Below are 20,464 nucleotides of genomic sequence, written 5' to 3' on the forward strand. Positions count from 1 at the left end.
AACAGACTAGTCCAACCGCGGAGATGTCTCGGGAATATGAGATGGAATAGTGCAATAGAGTGCACGGAGGGAACAAACTCGTAGGCCATCTTAAGAACGGACAACGGCATACGCGACGAGATCAGCTAGCGCAACATCCTGCCATACGTGGCCATTTCAATCGAGATAAGAATGATATGCATTTAGGGGATCTGAAAACAGAAGCTGGCAAAATAATAGTTTCTTGTTGACTGTCGTTAAGAATATCCCTGCAAAAAATGCGATTAGTTTGGGATTAATCCGGGATGAGTGGCAAAAGAGTATGCGATCAATGCCAGTTTTAATCTCTTTGTATGAGTTGAACTGTACCCTTTTGTTTGAGCATGTACTTTGAAGAGACTAATTGTATCCATTTATACCCATAAGGTATCGATAGGACCAATACCCTTTGTATCAAATTCTAATTTGAAATTCATTTGAAAATGAAAACATCTCCAAAAAAAAAAAAAGAACCCTAAAGCATGTGTTAACGAACCGTCGTAAAATGTTAATGAAGCAGAGATAGTGAGGGAACATTATAAAACTACAAAACTTGATAATGAGGATTCCTCTTTCATTTTTACAATTTCTGCGATAGCCGTCGACATGGCTACTGAGCCTTCTGCTTTGGAGTGCTCCTCTGTGATGGCTTCATACACGTCTGGGGTTACATGGGTTTGTGCGCTCGCCTTATTGCTTACTTTGGCATTGCCAGCGGAAGGCCAAGTTTCATATGAATTGTCGACAAAATGCTTTCGGTTCTGACAAAACTTTATCGCTAAAAGCGATTATTGCTCATTTTTCCGTTGTCGTTTTGTCGGGCTTGATAAGACCTTTACCAGACCACAGTTGACCATAGTTCACGAACGCCGCTAAAGAAATTTTAACAATAAATTGGCGCAGAAAACCTGAGCGGGCAGTGTCGAACAGGAATCTCTTTGTACCCCTATGGGCTGTGTCGGTCAGGTCCTATTTGTACCCCTACGGTGACCGATTTTATATATTTTTTTTAAATGTAATACCAGACTTTAAAATAAAGAATGAATTTCTTTATTGGTACCAAATTAAACGTGTGCGATGTGTACAATTTGATTGCTTCAAGGAATCTAAATCCATAGCGGAATGATACAAGGTGGCAGCATGGTGACATACCTACAAACATAAATAAAAATTCAATGTACTTTGTTTTTGTAAATTCGATGGACAAATGTCAAAATCGTACTGCACCGGAAGTTGATGTATCCAATCAAATAAAAAAGGTTTATAATCAGCTGTTCCATGCTGCCACCTTGTATCGTTGCGTCATGTCTAAATCTTAAAAATTTTCATCAATGACAAATCGAATTTCAAATTAAATAATATTCAAGGTCAACATAATTCGTAGAAATATAACAAGACAAGTATATGGAAAGACAGTAATATAATAAATTTATCTACATTACAATATTTTTATTTACTTTTTCGTATTGGCATTGTACAAAAATGGAACCTAAGATACTGGTATATTAGGCTCGGTAATTTTTTATTTTTTTTATTTTACCTATTTCGTTCCATTTTTTGTTTGATTGTTTCTTAAAATTTGCTACATAAATTTCAAACTGACTTATCCCAACTGAACCCAAAAAGGACTAGAGGCGATCATTTCTACGAAAATTAAGACAAGAGAGATCAATCGCAGATCAAAGCAACAAACCCACAAAGAAGGTCAAACAACTAGAATTACTGACTTTTACCTGCATCAGTCAGCCACACAAATCGATCAGTAAAAACCACCCGCGGTTCTGAATGAACACACAGCACATATACATAAATATACACAAACATCAATTTTGAAAATCCCTGCTCATGCACCTACGAACTATAAATATAAGGCAAGAGAAAACAGATCAGAACGAAAATCGACACTATTGATGGCACAACGCCGAAACCGGTTTGTCTTGAAACCAAATTTGACAAGGGATGGCGGAAAATAGTTCCAATATACATCATTTATACACCCTGTCGGAAAATCAACAAAACAAAATAATCGCATGATTTTTTGCAGGAATATTATAGATGTATATACATGTAAACCAAAACGCGGCTATTTTAGATGTATATACATGTAAACAAAAACGCAGCTATTATGTTCGTGTACTGCGCTTGCCAGATAAGGAGGGATGTATTTCATAACATAGGTCCTGGCTTAGCAGCGCATGTATGAAAACTCTCCAGTTATGGTAAGCGCGCGTGCGCATGCTTTCAATTACCATGCAAACGCGTTACTCGGCGCACTGCTGCGCTACACATCAAAGTATCGATTCTGGATATTGACGCGCTCATACTCATAAGATTGCATTCAATTTATGTACGCGCATATCAAATCTTACAATAACGAAAATCAATTCAAAACAATGCCGCTCATAAAAAATTTAATTCCACAAATTAATGAATACATTTTCTTCTTTTTTTTGTATACGAAATTTGTTGTTTTGATGTTACAAAAATCATTTAGCATAACTATGTAAAGTTTTATGTTCGTTTCGATATACATCGACATATTACAGATGTATTCATGCCTATAAACATTCCCATAAACACATTCATTAAAATATCAACTTTTTTTTCTTTGTTGTTTATTTGACCCCACTTTTGCTTTACTTTTTATGCGATTTGTTGGTCTAGCGCTATTTTATAGCTTTTTTTTTAGCTCGCGCTGACTGTGAAACGAATTAACAAATATTTTCACAGCTGTTTCTAATAAATGAATATACTTAAAATTATGGAAAATTCTGGTTGTTAGCTCTACGTTATACCTACCTAGATGAAAGTTCTCGGCCGCGCCCTTCACTAAAAACAACAAAGTAAGTAAATAACATATTTTTTAATATTTTTCCACTGTAGTTTGATTTGTTAATTATTGTCGATAAAGTTTAAAGACACGTAAGACGAAACTTATATATATATACAGTAGAGCGGGTAAATTTTTTTTTCTATCAGGAGTATAGCAAAAAACTAATCTACGGAGGATTCTAAGGAAAATTTGCTGAAGACACCATAGCTCCAAGTCCGATTTCGAGTCCCCGCCTTTTGCAAAATAAACATTTTGCCAAAAAATCTTCATAGCTTCTGATAAAAATTATACTTTTATTTTGAAAAATATGTTAAAATGGTCAAATCTAAGTAAAAAAATAATTTTTTAAATAAATTACTTTAAAATTATAAAAATTTATTCAAGGTTCGATTCGAGCTCAAGGCCAGAACAATAATTTTTTTTCTAATGATAAATAATTATTGTTATTTTTTAATTTTTCTAAATTTGAAAAATTGTATTTTGTTTTTGGAATAGTAAGTAGAAAATTTTTCAGACAACCTGCCATAGCTGCGTAGATAGATCCATTTCGAAGGGTGCTAAGCCTTCATCATCAGTACGCTTTAGGCACGCTGCGCTAACCATTTAGCTATACAGCGGTGGTTTGTTTGACTGGCAAATTTGCTACTTCTATTCCTTTTACCAACTGTATTTATTCAGTGTTGCGCCATCTGGTGCAAATCATTGATAATGCTGAATTTTTGTTTATTGTCAATTACTTTGTTTGACATTCCCAAGTGCTCATGGTTTATTAACAATTGTTTTTGTTTTTATCGGCCTATTGATAAATGATTCAAGATTCGATTCGCGCTCAAAAATAACAATAATTATCATTAGAAAAAAAAAAAAATTATTGTTCTGGCCTTGAGCTCGAATCGAACCTTGAATCATTTATCAATAGGCCGATAAAAACAAAAACAATTATAAAAATTGTGTTTTTTTTGCTTATTACTTGAAAATTTAGTTTTTTTTTGAAAATTTTTTCTACTAAAACGAATTCGAAAAGAAAAACTGTCTGCATAAAAGATGTTGGAAATGTTCTGAACTTATTTTAGCTGTAAAAAAAAAAGTTTTCTATAAGAAATTTATTAAAAACTAGAAGACCCGGCAGAAGTTGTCCTGCCCTTAAATAGGCCTATCTGCATACATTTTAACAAGCTTTTTCCGTCTGACTCTGGCCTCCCCCCCCCCCCTCTCACTTTTTCCTAATCCTTTTATGCACTCCTCCCTCCGTCTTTTTCGCTTCATCTATCTCCATCTTCGTCTCATTCTATCTCTTTCTCAATCTCCTTCTCTCTTTTCTCTTCACTCAATTTCTTCTGATTCTTCTGCATCCCTTATTGCCTGTCCCAGAGGGTGGTATGTATTTTATTCCAGTCCCAGTCCCAGTCCCACTCCGAGTCTCAGTCCCAGTCCTAGTCCTAATCCCAGTCCCAGTCCGTCTCTGCATAATATATTACTCTGTACCAAAGCATTCAAAACAGCTTTAATTTGATATCCGTATTGTATAAACACTGTCTAGGCATTAACTGGCCCACGTTTTGGCCTATATCTCGAGACCCTAGTCACCCATTGAAAATTAGGTGCAGTGAAATAACTCCCAAATGCAATAACTCCCAACAAAAAAATTAAACAACTTCCAAATATTTTCCATACAAATTGGGACTTATTTTATTGTGAAATAGCTCCCAATTTATTGGGACTTATTTCATAATTTTTGCTGGTAATTATTTCATAATGAAATAACTCCCAAGTGAAATAATCCCCAATAAAATTTCTTTAGGAGTTATTTCATAATTTTTTGAGAGTGGGAGTTATTTCATTTTTATTGGGACTTACTTCATTGTTTGTAATTCAGGCATTGGGAGTTATTTCATTTTCTTAAAAATACAATTTTATCAAACTTTGACGTTCTTCTAACAGTTTCTATGGGTAGGCTATACATTAAGGGACCAATTGGTTTTATTCGTAAACCAAAGGAGTTTGAACTTTGAAATTTTGCACATAGGTTCTCAGGGAATTCCCCAACGAGAATCAGTAAGTAATTTTTAATTGTTATTAACAATTTACTAGTAATTAGTAGTTAAAGTTACAATGGTATAACTATCACTTTTTATCTACATACGAACACTTTCACAAGAATTTTATACATAAGTACACTTTATAATGTTTATAAAACCACAATCAACTATTTTCATTTGTTTAAATTTACGTATTATTGTAAAATTGAATGATTTATTTGTTTACTTTGCGCGAACACAAGCATACAGCCATTTTATCTAATTCACTGCTTGCTTGGTGGTACCAGATGCTTTAAATTGTTCCAACGAATGAAACATTTTTAAATAGTACCAACGAGGAAAATGGACCTTTTTCATTCAATTCTATTTATTTATTTTACAAAAAAATAGAAAATTTGGAATAAAAAATCGCGCGATGCACAGTAATTCTGCGTAGAACACCCCGAAGGCCGCTTATGCAGAAAGGTGTTCTACGCAGACTTGTTCCTTTTATTTTTTACTTTTAATAAATTATTTTAATTTCATAAAAAAAATGCGATTTTTTAAAATAAATTACGTTTACTTCGACGACACTATTCAAGTTTTCTTGTAATTGTAACTTTTACATATGTACATAATAGTTTGCTGTATTTTTCAATTCTCATTGTAACTGATTATATAGTATAAAGATACCATTTCAAATTTTGATTTGCGATTTATTTCATTTTTTGGCACTTATTTCATTTGGGAGTTCATTTTTTTTGTGACTTGTGGTTTCATTATGAAATAATTGGCAAATATTGGGAGTTATTTCATTTCCTTCTTTGGGAGTTATTTCATTTATTAAAGTTGGGAGTTATTTCATTTGGGAGTTATTTCACTGTACTAAAGCACTCATCAATCATCCGTATTCTATAAACACATTCTAGGGGTACTCGGGTCCACGTTTTGGCCTATATCTCGAGACCCTGTGCGTCGATCGCAACCAAACCTATGTAGTAACCACCGCGTGAGGTTTACGCAATTTGTGTGAAAGTTTGAACAAAATCGACCGACGCATCTCTTCAAACACCGGCGACCAACTAACACGCATTTTAGCCTTTCTTTTTATATATATAGATTTTTATTTTTTACACTTAACTATAATATTAAAACGAAATGCAGATTTTCGTTGCTTTTGAAATTCGGCTTAAAAATTGCACATGGAACAACTAAAGACTCTCCTTAATTAAAAAAAAAATGTCATAGTACCTCTAAATCGCGGGCCCCCTCAGAAACGCCCCCCCCCCCCCCCCCACCTTGTCGGTTGGCCTTGTGATGTGTTATACTTGATACCATTCGCTATAATATTTTTTATTGATAAGCACGTTGTTTAATTAAACACCAACCAATTACTCGGAAGTATATCCGCACCCCTGAAAATGTGACTGCCGGTGCGTATACGTAACATTTTTTTATTACGTATAAACAAATAAAGAAATTTGCAATAAAATAATGTTGCGAATATAAACTGAGATATAACCCATCCTATATTTCAAGTTAGATCAAACTACACACGGGATGCAAAACAAATTCAAAATCGGTTGAGTAGTTTAGGAGTCCATTGGCCCCAAACATAGTGACACGTGATTTTTGTATATTAAGATGATAATATAGTAGTGGATAGTTAACTTAGGCTAATTTCTCATAATTTAAGCCTGATATCTCTACTAAAATTCAAAAACACTATAGGTATTAATAGATTCTGAAATGTATGTAAAATACCTTTAAAGTAAGCCTAATATGATATTTTTACCATAATTCTATCAGAAGCTATGACGATTTTTTGCCCAAACCCTAAATGGCAAAATGTCTATTTTGCAAAAGGCGGGGACTCGAAATCGGACATAGAGCTATGGTGTCGTCAGCAATTTTTCTTAGAATCATCTGTAGATTACGTGTTTGCTATACTCCTGATGAAAAAAAATCCATCCATACAATATGACCCGGTCTAAAAATATACAGTCAAGTGCAAAATTTGACTGCGAGAACCACATAGCGACCAAATGTTCAAGTTTCCATTCACATCTGATAATTTAACTAAAAAAGTGTAGGATAAACCATTGAGAAGCTATGCCTAAAGCAACCAGGGCTTAAGCGAAAATTCGGATAAACTTTCCCTTGAAATTTTCTTCGTTCAAGGGCCGTTTTCTCAAGTAATCTTTAAGGCTTATCCGTCCGAAATTCTTTGGTGCGAACAAAATTTGTATTTGAGGGATCTCATATCACTAAACATGTTTCTTTTAAAATTACTATTAAAAAACTACCCCTATGTAAGTTTGAGACAGATATGTAGGTTTTTGAGATCTTATTTAGCAAAATCGTCCGGATAAGTCAGCAATTTTGTTCTAAGAAAGTTGGGGTTTTTAATTCTATGTTTATTAACGTTAACAAATCCGGCCGACTATTTTCTGCCTGAACTTTGTCTGATATTTGAATAAAATGTTTCTCACTCCCCTCTATGGTCACAGTAATTCCCGACATGATCAGCTCCTCATGGAACTTGGGGTGAGGAGGGAGGGATGGCCTGAAGGTTTAATGTGGGCATATAAATCGTTCTCGAGATGGTCGGGCTAGCACCTTAGCTGTATCCGGCAAAGGACCATCACATCGATAACACTCCCCAAAGCCTTCGGGGAGCAACCTTATCGCTACAACAACAACAACAACAACATTGTCAGGATTGGTACCTTAATAAAGCTAATTGCCGAGTGTACCGGATCTATAGCCGGCAAAGGACAATCAGCATCAACTACACTCACCAAAACCTTCAGAAAGTTTCCTAATCGCTAATAAATCAATTCAAGTAGCAATTTTCCCACAGTATGTACAGGTTGTCCATTTGTCTCCCACACTCAGGTACCATCCCAAGTAGTGGTATTGATGATGTTACAGTCAACAACAAATTTCGCATTCATCACACTTGTCAGGGCTCCTAATCACAAAAATATAGATAGCGCAGAGAAGGCGGATGAGCTTGCAAAGGTAACAACAGCATAACAAGTACTGGGTAACTCGCATACGGAATTCCTTCTCTTCGGACAGCTGTAAGATTACAAAAGATTACCAAACAACCATATCACGTTTGCAAAATGAATATAACTGAGACGCTGTTAAGAAAGAGAGGGAATAATCTTCAGAATCATAGCCACAATTAAAGCGCATTGGGAACTAGGCCAACACGCGCAAAGCGTGGGAGATGCCCTTAGGGGAATAGGAGCTACTTCTGCAAAGATACGGCCACTCACCTCCAGTACGAGAGTTTTTCACTAGCTAATATAAGGATACAAGACCTTTGACTGGTTTGGGGTGCCTGTAATGAATTAAGTGTCAAAATGCTAATTTGAATATGTCAAAAGTTTTTATGCCAGACCAATTACTTTGTGCAAGCTCACAATTAATGAAAAACAAGTAAGGAAGGTTAAGCTCGGATGTAACCGAACATTACATATTCAGCTGAGAGCTTTGGAGACAAAATAAGGGAAAATCACCATGTAGGTTAATTTTCCCTGGAATGTGTTTGTATGACATGGATATCAAATGGAAGGTATTAAAGAGTATTTTAAAAGGGAGTGGGCCATAGTTCTACAGGTGGACGCCTTGTCGAGAAATCGTCATAAAGGTGGACCTGGGGTGACTCTAGAATGTGTTTGTACGATATGGGTATCAAATAAAAGATATTAATGAGGGTTTTAAAAGGGATTGGCCCTTAGTTGTATATGGGAAGGCGTTTTCGATATATCGACCAAAATGTGGACCAGGGTGACCTAGAACATCATCTCTCGGGTACCGCTAATTTATTTATATATGTAATACCACGAACAGTATTCCTGCCATGATTCCAAGGGCTTTTGATTTCGCCCTGCAGAAGTTTTTCAAAAGTTAAATTTTGCGCCAAAAACCAATCCAATCACCATGTTTCATACCTTTTTTCGTATTTGGTATAGAATTATGGCATATTTTTCGTGGTCAAAGTCGAATTTCACCCATTTTTAACACCAAGATAAAGTGAGTTCAGATAAGTACGTGAACTAAGTTTATTAAAGATATATCGATTTTTGCTCAAGTTATCGTGTTAACGGCCGAGCAGAAGGACAGACGTCGACTGTGTATAAAAACTGGGCGTGGCTTCAAACGATTTCGCCCATTTCACAGAAAACAGTTATCGTCCTAGAAGCTATGCCCTTACCAAATTTCACAAAGGTTGGAACACTTTTTTCCACTTATGGCATTAAAATTATTCTAGACAAATTAAATGAAAAAGGGCGGAGCCACGCCCATTTTGAAATTTTTTTTTTTTTTTATGTATTTTGTTGCATCATATCATTACTGGAGTTGAACGTTGACATAATTTACTTATATACTGTAAAGATATTACATTTTTTGTTAAAATTTGACTTAAAATTTTTTTTTTAAGTGGGCGCATGTTCGCCATCCGATTTCGCAAATTTTTATTGAGCACACATACAGTAATAGGAGTAACGTTCCTGCCAAATTTCATCATGATATCTTCAACGACTGAGAAATTACAGCTTGCAAAACTTTTAAATTACCTTCTTTTAAAAGTGGGCGGTGCCACGCCCATTGTCCAAAATTTTACTAATTTTATATTTCGCGTCATAAGGTCAACCCACCTACCAAGTTTAATCGCTTTATCAGTCTTTAGTAATGAATAATCACACTCGGTTTTTTGAAATTTTCGATATCGAAAAAGTGGGTGTGGTTATAATCCGATATCGTTCATTTTAAATAGCGATCTGAGATGATTTCCCAGGAACTTACATATCAAATTTCATTAAGATGCCTCAAAATTTACTCAAGTTATCGTGTTTACGGACAGACGGACGGAGGGACGGACATGGATAAATGAATTTCTTTTTTCGCCCAGATCATTTTGATATATAGAAGTCTATATCTATCTCGATTAGTTGATGCCGTTACGGGGTATGCGAAAAAAATTAATATACTCTGTGAGCTCTGCTCAGCTGAGTATAATAATGGAGTATTGATTGATTTTTACTCAGGAATTTTATTCTCTAGAAACTTTATATTATTCAAGCCTAGTCACTTCCAGTTTATTGTAATCCTGCCACGACGTGTCGTGGGCAAGGCTCGCCTACCTTACGCTAGCTGCGTCAATATGAGTCGAGAAGGTCGTGATTTTTGTTACAATCTACCTACTACCAGATGTCGCAGTAAGCACAAGCGGTTGCGTATTTGATTACGATTGTTACCAAGCGTATGCGTGAAATTATACTGCTCTTATTTTACCGTTCAGTAAAATTAACGTTTAAAAATCACTGTGACTAACAAAAAGCACAGTCACTGACATAGTTTTCTCTGAACGACTGCAATATTTGCCAACTCTAACGCCCACAGCTCATACTCTGGGATATGACATGCGCATATTCTTTTCACTGATGTAATATAAATGTTTTTGTACTTGTTGCTAACTACAAAATTGTTATGCTGCATAGTTGATTTTATTGTTGTTTAGCAGTAGCGCATGTCATTTACATTCTATAAATGCAAATACAAAGAGTCAAACAGCAAATGGCAACAGCAATGGCTGCGCACGCGTGCAGATTTTCCGAATGTCTGTGTTCTTGGCTAAATTGTAATTTTGTAGCAATTGTTGTATGTATGTGCGGTAAATATATTTGCAGTTGCATCAAAGACTCGTGTTCGGCTAAGAAAGGTCGCAGCCAACAATCAACGCGGGCATATGTTACGCCAAAGCAGCTGCGCTAAGGAATTGCCAACTGACGGTTAAGGCGCGATAGATAATCTGAGCGCATGTGCCGTAGATAGCTTTAGTTGTTGTTGTAATTTTAGCGTGTGCTAAAGGCAGCGGTGCCGAGTGGCATGCAAAACCCACTTTTACACCAGAGCAAACATGAGTTAGAGTCACACTGCAGCGGCAACCAAAATCCAAGCAAGGAACACCGAGGCAGGTAGAAAAAGGGTTGGAATGAAACTGAATGTTGGGAAAAAGGTACGGCAACATGCGGCATAGTATAGTAAGCAAGAGTAATAATAAAAGTCTAAAACGGCCGAATGCGCTCGTATGGAGCTAGAAGTAACAAGGAAGCAGGCGCGCGCGCTTAAAAGTGTGAAGTTAAGACAGGCGCGCGGGCAACCAAACCAACCAGTTGAAAAGTCAGACAAGCCGGCCAACAAAGCAGCACGAACTGGCAATAATCCATAAAGCGTTAAAAATTGCGATGACTATTCCACAATTATCGGTGTGCCACAGCGACCCATTGCTGCCGTCATAAGACAACCAACCAAATCAAGCTCTCGAGCATCGTACAAAACAAAAGGAAGCTCGCGTCTAAGGGAAAGCGGTTTGACGGAACGAAGACGCGGCGCACGAGGCACACAATACCGGCAGCAGTAAAACAGCACAAGCCAAGAAAACTAAAACTAAAATAAACACAAAAACGACACTTAAAAACCATAAAGCCACGAACAAACTAAGAGCCCCAGAAGCTAAAGCAATAAAGCAACAAATCTTAAATGAAGTGAGTGCGGGTAAAACGCGCCGTCGCGTTTAGAGCATACAACAACAATCAACCAAAATAAAACTGAAACACAAACAGCTCGTTATGGATGGCAGGCATGTGCGCCACTGCCACCACCGCACCAACCCAACCATCCCGCAAACAAAATCAACAACGATCCAAAACAGCCCAAAGACGGACGACAAGAGATTACATTCACACACACACGTGCATACGTATGCCGCGCACCACTTAAGAGACCCCAATCAGGCAGTCATGCTGGCATCAGTCATTCAAGCAGCAGGCGAAACAACCAGCCATGGACAGACACACCCGGACGAAAAAAGTAGAAGTATCGTTGATTGTTTGCAAGTTGCGGTCGTATAGGGGCCATTGCTAGGAATGCAAGGGGCCAGCTGGCGGGCTAGACGGGTAGCTAAGCTGTCGTGAGAAATCGACTACACTCGACTTTCCCACGGTATAACAATCACAACATATATATACATAAGTTGCGAACGGTTATTAAGGCGAAGTTGACGGAGGTGAAAACGGAGACGCTAAGCAGTCGCGCGCTGACTCGTTCCACATTAATGCCGCTGCCGGCTTAGCCACCACCACCACAAACACTAGAAAGAGCATATACAGAAGTGATGTGACTCTTGCACAAATGAGTGTATGTAGGTACGGCGAGTAAAGGAATGCCATGCTTTGAGGGTTATGCTTGTGTAAAGGCGGATTGGAATAAAGGGACACGAGGCACATAGTTTTGAAGACGTTAAACGAGACGTCAGCTGAGAAGTGATACTTGAACTGCATATTTAAAATTATAATGAAGGTGCTCAACGAAACGACAGGGGGGTTGTCAAGACAAGATTGTTGTGAGCGAAAGAGAGTTTAGGTATTTTTTCTCATTGGCTGACACTGAGCTCAGCGACGAAAATGGTAGTGACGTGTTTGGTTATTATTGTGTCGATATTTCGTTGTGCTATGCGCTCTCCGATAAGCTCGATCGTTGCTAGGCGCGTTGTATTATGCTCACTTCAGTGCGCTAGCACTGAGGCTTTAAAAGGCCGCTACCAGCAATGGAGCAGAGCATTCATTGCAAAGTAATTGAGGCAAACAAATGTGCGCAGAGCTACGCTATAAAAAGCAGTAATTGAATTAAAAACGTACAGAAATTAAAAGTGAAAATAATATAAATAATTAAATACAAAAATACCTAAACCTCATCAACTCAATTGATCTCAAAAACCATGGTACTCGAAATTGAAATGTCCAAAACCTATCAATATCGTAAAGTGATGAAACCAATGCTGGAGCGCAAGAGACGCGCACGCATCAACAAGTGTTTGGATGAACTGAAAGACATTATGGTCGAGTGTCTGACGCAAGAAGGTGAACACATAACACGTCTCGAGAAGGCAGACATCCTCGAGCTTACTGTGGAACATATGAAAAAACTACGCGCTCAAAAGCAGTTACGTTTAGGCGTTAGCGGTGTTGGTGCTGTACATGATCCCAAATTAACTATTGCGGAAAGTTTTCGTGCCGGCTATGTGCATGCAGCTAATGAAGTATCCAAGACATTAGCTGCGCTGCCAGGTGTCAATGTGGATTTGGGTACACAATTAATGGGTCAATTGGGACATCGTTTAAACTATTTGCAAGTCGTGGTACCAAGTATGCCGTTGTCGGGCGTACCACAGCCACTCAATCATTTTGTGCCTACAACGCAAACTACGCCAACAGCAGCACATTTCTATAGCTCGGTGAGCAGCAGCAGCAGCAGCAGCAGCGAACGTAGTACCACAAGCAGTCCTGTAGTTATAACGCCACCACCTTCAGAGTGTGGCAGCAGTGAAAGTGGTAGTTGTAGTCCAGCGCCTAGTGACGGTTATGGTAACGTTTGGCGTCCTTGGTGAACAATGAACAAAGCAAGTGAAGACAAATTTAAAATCTCCGATCCTCAGGCAAGAGGATCCGGAAATGGGTATATATTCAGTGCATCCTGAATGAAAGTGAAATGCAGCTGTTTAGCTTAATCGCTGGGTGACAAGCCAACAAGCTCGTAAAACATTTCTGCTTCTCAGAGTATGCCAATTTAGTGGTCAGCAGCTCCTGCACAGCGTTAATCGCACTCAATGGGATTGGATTGGGAATGCAACTCGGCATCTTACAGGCCAAGGCAAATTTAAGGTCGCTGAAGTTCTTTTCGCTAGCCAGTGGAATATTAAGTACATTGTAAACTCTAAAACTCGCTTTTTGTGTAAAAAAAAACAACAAATTTGTTTAAACAAAAATGTAAAGGCAGGAAAAAATGAATTTATTCAGCATTAAGCAAAAAAAACTTAAACCAAAATAAAAGAAAAACACAAAAACATGTTTATTTATTTAATGTATGTATGTCAAAGCAGATTTATATTTCAGCAGATCATATCACAGGTTGCTCATTCATTGCCATCCTATCTTGTCTAAGGTTTTGATCTTTTTGTTAGTATCAACCCAATATGCACTAAGGTTTTAAGGTTTGATAATTTTTTCCCCTTTTTAGCTTAGCATTTCTTCTTTTCTTCTCTGCTTGTTCTTCTAGTTGCTAAGAATCTGAAAGGTATTTAAGAAATCGTTAACACCTTTCTTTCAACGAAAGTGATTATCTAGCATCAGAGCAGGGCTGGGCGGCGTCATCGTCGGGCGAGCGTCTTTGCATAGGCACGAGCGCCGACCTCGTCACCATGCGCAGCTATATGAAACAGGCCAAATGTCAAGGCTTCGCTCAAACGCGTCTTTATTCGTCGTCGGCCCTCTCACCCACCATTCCCTTTCCCCATACACGGAAGGAGATCTATTTCCATGTATGAACATTGTGAATCGATAGAAAATCTATTTTTTGCCAGCAATTTGTCTTCAGGTGTTAGCAGCGGATTTGAAATCAAATTGAGCATCTAAACAGTTGACGACCGGAAATCAGCTAATTGCTACTTTTTCAATATTATTTGACACTCCAATTTCCATCGCCCCACCGCCACCTTGTATGGCTCCAACGTGGTGATTTCTTAACTCACCAATGAAAATGGCCATACTAAAAAGTACCTTTTAAGTTGAAAACACTTTGACGCTTCGATTGAGATGATGTTCAGAATTAAGGCTAGATATTTCAGAAAGTTAGTTCATATAAAATACATCTCAACTTGATATCAAACTAAATTGTTTGCTGGGGTTCGATGCGCGCTGGCGAGAGCAGAAGAATACACACGTCAATGCGCTACATGACCTGGCGCAAACTGACGCACGCGCTTAATAAATTATTCGATTTGAGAAAAAAAAATTTTCCACAATCTTAAAATCCAGTTGTGAATTGAATTTCACAATCAGCGCAATGCCCGGCGGTATGTAAAAAAAATAAGAATATCACGAGCGCAGCAAAAGTTATTCAAGTGATATGTTAAATTTCGCAGCTTCTTTGTATGCATGTAGATGTTTATCATTTTAATAGATGCCAAAGTTGAGTCATAGTTTAGTGCGCCAATAGAAATTGAAAAGCGTTTTGCAAATCATACAAGCGCGCGATAAGGACACGCGCTGTGCCACGTTGACCGCGATAGTATGTGCGGTCGAAGGAAGTAGGGGCAAGAGCGACGCGTTGATAAAGCGCATGCTAGGGTATATAGATAACCAAAAAAGAAAATATATCTATAAATACACATGTCTATGCCTTCTTAAATTAATCTATGTTAACAACCTACAACAGCTAACCAGTTATCATATAGCAGCAATAGTAACAACACACAGACAAACGCATTCACGCTCAACATAATAAAAACGTTAATAATAATAACCACATTACGCTGCAAAATTAAAGAAACAAAAAAACGAAAAGAATGTTTACAATGTACATACATATGTATGCGCATGCCACAACCGGAAGCGCGAGCCATTCATAGACAAATTTTCCCACACTTTTATGCGGTTGCGCTCAATGTGCGAGCCGCTGCTAACGTCGACGCGCCACCGACTTAATGACTTTCCAAGAACATAGCAACACAAAAAAATTTAAACGATAAACACGACGCGGCGACGCTACTTGGTTTATCGCTGTAAATTTATATACCCAGCCAGCAGTTTGAAAAATAATAGAAAAACTTAAATCGAAGTCTCGCTCGAGCACAGCAAAGGAAAGCAAAACATGTGTACGGCGTTACCTATCTGTGAGCGCAAATTGTTACAATGAACGCTCAGGTAATAATTAGATCGATGTTTAAACTCGAAAGCCCATCTAGCGCAGCGATACTCATGACACAATCCTCAAGACCTCTGCGTGCTAGAGGGCTTAGAATATGCCCACGGCAGGTATGCCTGCCGCAAGAGACGACTAAAATACTCAATTGATTTAAGGGGTTATGTAGTGCAACCCTTTCAAGGGGACAAGCTTCTCCAAGCTAATTGTCAACATGACCTTCCCGTGGCGAATCATGTTTGTTAAGCAACCGAGGCTCTGACGATCGCAAGTTCCTCATAGAACTAGGGAGTGGCGGAGGCGGGATGGTCTAGAAAATTCAATGTGGTTATATTAAATCGTTCCCGAGATGGTCGGGCTTATACTTCAATGGTGCTTGTTACGAGACGTACCGAATCTATATCTGGCAAAGAACCATCAACATCGATAACAATCCCCAAAACCTAAAAATGCTTGCTGGGAGTACTCTAATATATGTGTGTGTGAATGCTCTGTATTTATTAGATTGTGCGCCACTCCAGTGCTAGTGAAGTAGCAAAGGGGCAGTGCATAAGCTCGTGCTCAAACTAGCCCACAATTTTGCTGGTAGTGGTGGTCCAGTGGAGAGAGGCACATAAAGTTTTAAATCAGTGGTGGGCAAGCAATGCAATCATATTTTGTATTACTGATAGCGCGTCGCTGTCATTATAAGGGGAAAGCACCATTGTTCGGTTATTTCTATATCGCTTAGCTGATTGCTAGCCGGGGTAGCGGAGCTTACTTGGGATTGGGCTTAAATCCAACTGTTGTGGGAGAACGCGCTAAGGCGCCCTTTCAAATCTGCTACTCTTGCTAAAACCTTTTTATAATCCATTCAGCTTAGCCTCCAAGTTCCATTTACGTTGACCAAAGAAAACACCTATATAGGATGTTGGACGACTAGGACGGCGCACGTAAAACAAGTAAGTGCCATATAAAGAACCTCTTCACATCTATGACGTTTTTGGCAGTCTCGGGGTGTGGTCTCGTAAACAAGGTAAAGGTATGGTACGCGCCTCGTAAGACAATTTGCGGAACTCATTAGTTCTCTGCTCAAAGGGACAAGCACAAGATGTTTAAGCTATTCCGAACCACGGCAGCCGTATTTGTTGCCTTGAAGGTTATTTAAATCTGCTTACCGTTCAAAAAAGTTGCATGATTTCTGAGTATATACATTTTGAGATCTACTTAGTTGCTGGTCAGCTTGCTGGAGCTGAAATCTGCAATATCTATGCGTCTCACTTCTTCCCCGGGCCGATCTCAACCGCACTGAAATTTCCAATCCGTTGGGGGGCTGATTGATGACAGTTAGTACAGTTTACCAAGTGCCACAGGCAAGGCATTACTAAATTATGGGCTCGGGATCAGCATCTATCCTAGGTGTTGCTCGTTATGTCCAAAAAGGCAGAAAGTGTGTCCTTCATAATGTAAGTAATCTCTAGACATAGAAAGAAAGAGGCATACATCTATATTTGGTCCCAGGGCATATGGGAAGGGATGGGAATGAAAAAGCGGATGAACTAGCTAAAAACAGCGCATCCTCCGAAGCTTGATTTGTAGACATCCCAATTAGTTTGGGCGAGCTAAGAAAACGCGGGAGGTTTACATGATCGATCAAGCGGGAAAGGCGTGGACCCAACCGCGGAGCTCTATAGTGACGAAGATCATGTGTTGGTCATACAACCTTAGACTAACAAAGTTGCTTCTATCTATAAAAAGAGAGGACTAGAGACTCATGACGGGTGTTCTGACTGGACACTGCATTCTAACGTCACATGTCTTTAAATAAGGCTTGATCGTGCCCTGTGCTTGTCAGCCTACGACTCCCGCTATTAGCGGAGCGATACATCTGTCCGACCTAGAAGCAGCAAGTGGCATATGTCCTAGAAAGCTTCTAGTATTGGCCAAGATGACCGAGTTTTTTTAGGACGGAGGTTTTTATCTACATCTTGCGGTAGCACTCAAGCAGTCTTCTCTTTGCATTCGATCTCAGCGCGGTCTGTAGACAGCGTCCTTTGTTGTCATTCCTTACCTTACCAAATGCTTCAATTCCAATTTTTTGCTCGGCGTAAGCTGAAACTGTTGTACAAAGAAAGGCCCCAACGGATCGTGCAATCCACATGGTTGATTTTTGCTCTCACAGAGTTGCGGCCTCTTTACTAACACCTTCTGATACTAGCCCGAATGCCTCGGAAACGATGTTTTTAATTGTTTCTGACTCTTCGAACCCCTTGGCTGTAGACCCAAGTTGCCTTTTACGATAGACATGCCTACAGGAATTCTCAATATCTTCCTTCACTGATTGCGAGGTCTTAGGCCCTTATGGCATGTTTGCATACCAACAAGCTCTCTATGCAGAAGCTGTTGCAGTGAGGAGGAAGAAGAGTCATTATTTTCTCTGCAGATGTCCGGGCCGGCAAATAAGACGACTAAGATTTCTGGTAGGAGTTAGGTAGGTAGATCTTTCGCTCCTTCTAAAGTTCATCAGATAATGCGATTGGTTCGTTGAGAATTACAAGAAGAAGTCCCGCCGTCAGAATTCACAATGGACGAAAACGCCTCCGAGTGGAAGTGTTGACATGTACTCTCAACTTAACCTACCTTATAATTTTGGTGATACTCCTCTAAGGGACATTTAAGTTCCTACAGGATAGTGAAAGAAAAACATACAGGTGTATGTCCAGAAAACTTATATTTTCAAATTAAATAGATCTCGCCCAAGGGTTGAAGTTAAATCACAACAGAGGTAACTTTACCAGAAACATGTATCTTAGGGAAATTCGAGAAGAACTTCATCCGCTTTTTATGGGCAACAACCGATACGGAAAAGTAATTGTTTTATTAACGGCTTATTGTTATTGGCTTCTCAGTGGTTGCTTATCGTCTTGTTATCGACGAGTTACAGATATGTCACGGATTTTGAAATGAAATTTTACAGACACCTGTTCCATAAAAAACCTATTATAAACAAGGAAAGAAGGCTAAGTTCGGGTGCAACCGAACATTACATACTCAGCTGAGAGCTTAGCTGCGTTGGTTTCATAGGGTTTCGTAGATGGTTTATAAGTGGTTTGTCATTCCATATCACATACGTTTGAGAAATATCGACCAAACTGTAGACCAAGGGTGGCGTTTTTTGGACCGATTTTACTTCATCCTTTTCCAAATAAGGGAAAATGAGCCTAGGGTAAACCTGGAATGTGTTTATATGACATGGGTATCAAATGGAAGGTATTAAAGAGTATTTTAAAAGGGAATGGCCCGTAGTTGCATATGTGAAGGCGTTTTCGAGATATCAACCAAAATGTGGACTAGGGTGATCCAGAACATCATCTGTCGGGTGCCGATAATTTATTTATATTTATACTATATTCCTGCCATGATTTGATTTCGCCCGGCAGAACTTTTACATTTTCTTCTTCTTAATATGGTAGGTTCACACCCATTTTACAAAATTTTTTCTAAAGTTATATTTTGCGTCAATAAACCAATCCAATTACCATGTTTCATCCCTTTTTCCGTATTTGGTATAGAATTATGGCATTTTATTAATTTTACGTAATTTTCGATATCGAAAAAGTGGGCGTAGTCATAGTGGGATTTCGGCCATTTCTTACACCAATACAAAGTGAGTTCAGATAAGTACGTGAACTGAGTTTAGTAAAGATATATCGATTTTTGCTCAAGTTATCGTGTTAACGGCCTATCGGAAGAACAAACGGTCGACTGTGTATAAAAACTGGGCGTGGCTTCAACCGATTTCGCAGAAAATAGTTATCGTCCTAGAATCTAAGCCTCTACCAAATTTCACAAGGATTGGTAAATTTTTGTTCGACTTATGGCACTAAAAGTATCCTAGACAAATTAAATGAAAAAAGGCGTAGCCACGCCCATTTTGAAATTTTCATTTATTTTTGTATTTTGTTGCACCATATCATTATTGGAGTCGAATGTTGACATAATTTACTTATATACAGTAAAGATATTAAATTTTTTGTTAAAATTTGACTTAAAAAAAATTTTTTTTTACGTGGGTGTGGTCGTTCTCCGATTTTGCTAATTTTTATTAAGCATATATATAGTAATAGGAGTAACGTTTCTGCCAAATTTCATCATGATATCTGCAACGACTGCCAAATTACAGCTTGCAAAACTTTTAAATTACCTTCTTTTAAAAGTGGGCGGTGCCACGCACATTGTCCAAAATTTTACTAACTTTCTATTCTCCGTCATAAGTTCAACTCACCTACCAAGTTTCATCGCTTTATCTGTCTTTGGTAATGAATTATCGCATTTTTTCGGTTTTTTGAAATTTTCGATATCGAAAAAGTGGGCGTGGTTATAGTCCGATATCGTTCATTTTAAATAGCGATCTGAGATGAGTGCCCAGGAACCTACATACCAAATTTCATCAAGATACCTCAAAATTTACTCAAGTTATCGTGTTAACGGACAAATGGACGGACGGACATGGCTCAATCGAATTTTTTTTCGATACTGATGATTTTGGTATATCGAAGTCTATATCTATCGCGATTCCTTTATACCTCTACAACCAACCGTTATCCAATCAAAGTTAATATACTCTGTGAGCTCTGCTCAACTGAGTATAAAAATGTTAAGCACTTCCTTTATATATATGGACAAAAATCAGCGAAAAATGTCACCTTATATAAAGACATATTCTTGCTAAACTTTGATTTTTAAATTTTGACATAGAAATTGCAAAAATATTTATGAGAAGTAAAAATATAAAGGTGGAGCGCAATTCATTGACTAATAATATCTCCTTTCCTACCAA

At 38.3% G+C, this 20,464-nt stretch overlaps 2 protein-coding genes across 2 annotated transcripts in view; one reads left to right on the forward strand and one right to left on the reverse strand.

Annotated features, from left to right (window-relative positions):
- Nf1 (neurofibromin 1) overlaps positions 1 to 20,464 on the reverse strand; it is a 226,119-nt gene that overhangs the window by 17,235 nt on the left and 188,420 nt on the right. The window lies entirely within an intron of this gene.
- Positions 11,795 to 13,770, forward strand: E(spl)mbeta-HLH (Enhancer of split mbeta, helix-loop-helix). Its single transcript, XM_067763917.1, has one exon. It carries the CDS (start codon positions 12,665 to 12,667, stop codon positions 13,331 to 13,333), a length of 669 nt encoding a protein of 222 aa, XP_067620018.1. The 5' UTR covers positions 11,795 to 12,664; the 3' UTR covers positions 13,334 to 13,770.

This window comes from Eurosta solidaginis, chromosome 1 (genome assembly GCF_040869045.1).
Source record: "Eurosta solidaginis isolate ZX-2024a chromosome 1, ASM4086904v1, whole genome shotgun sequence".
NCBI classification, from domain to species: Eukaryota; Metazoa; Arthropoda; class Insecta; order Diptera; family Tephritidae; genus Eurosta; species Eurosta solidaginis.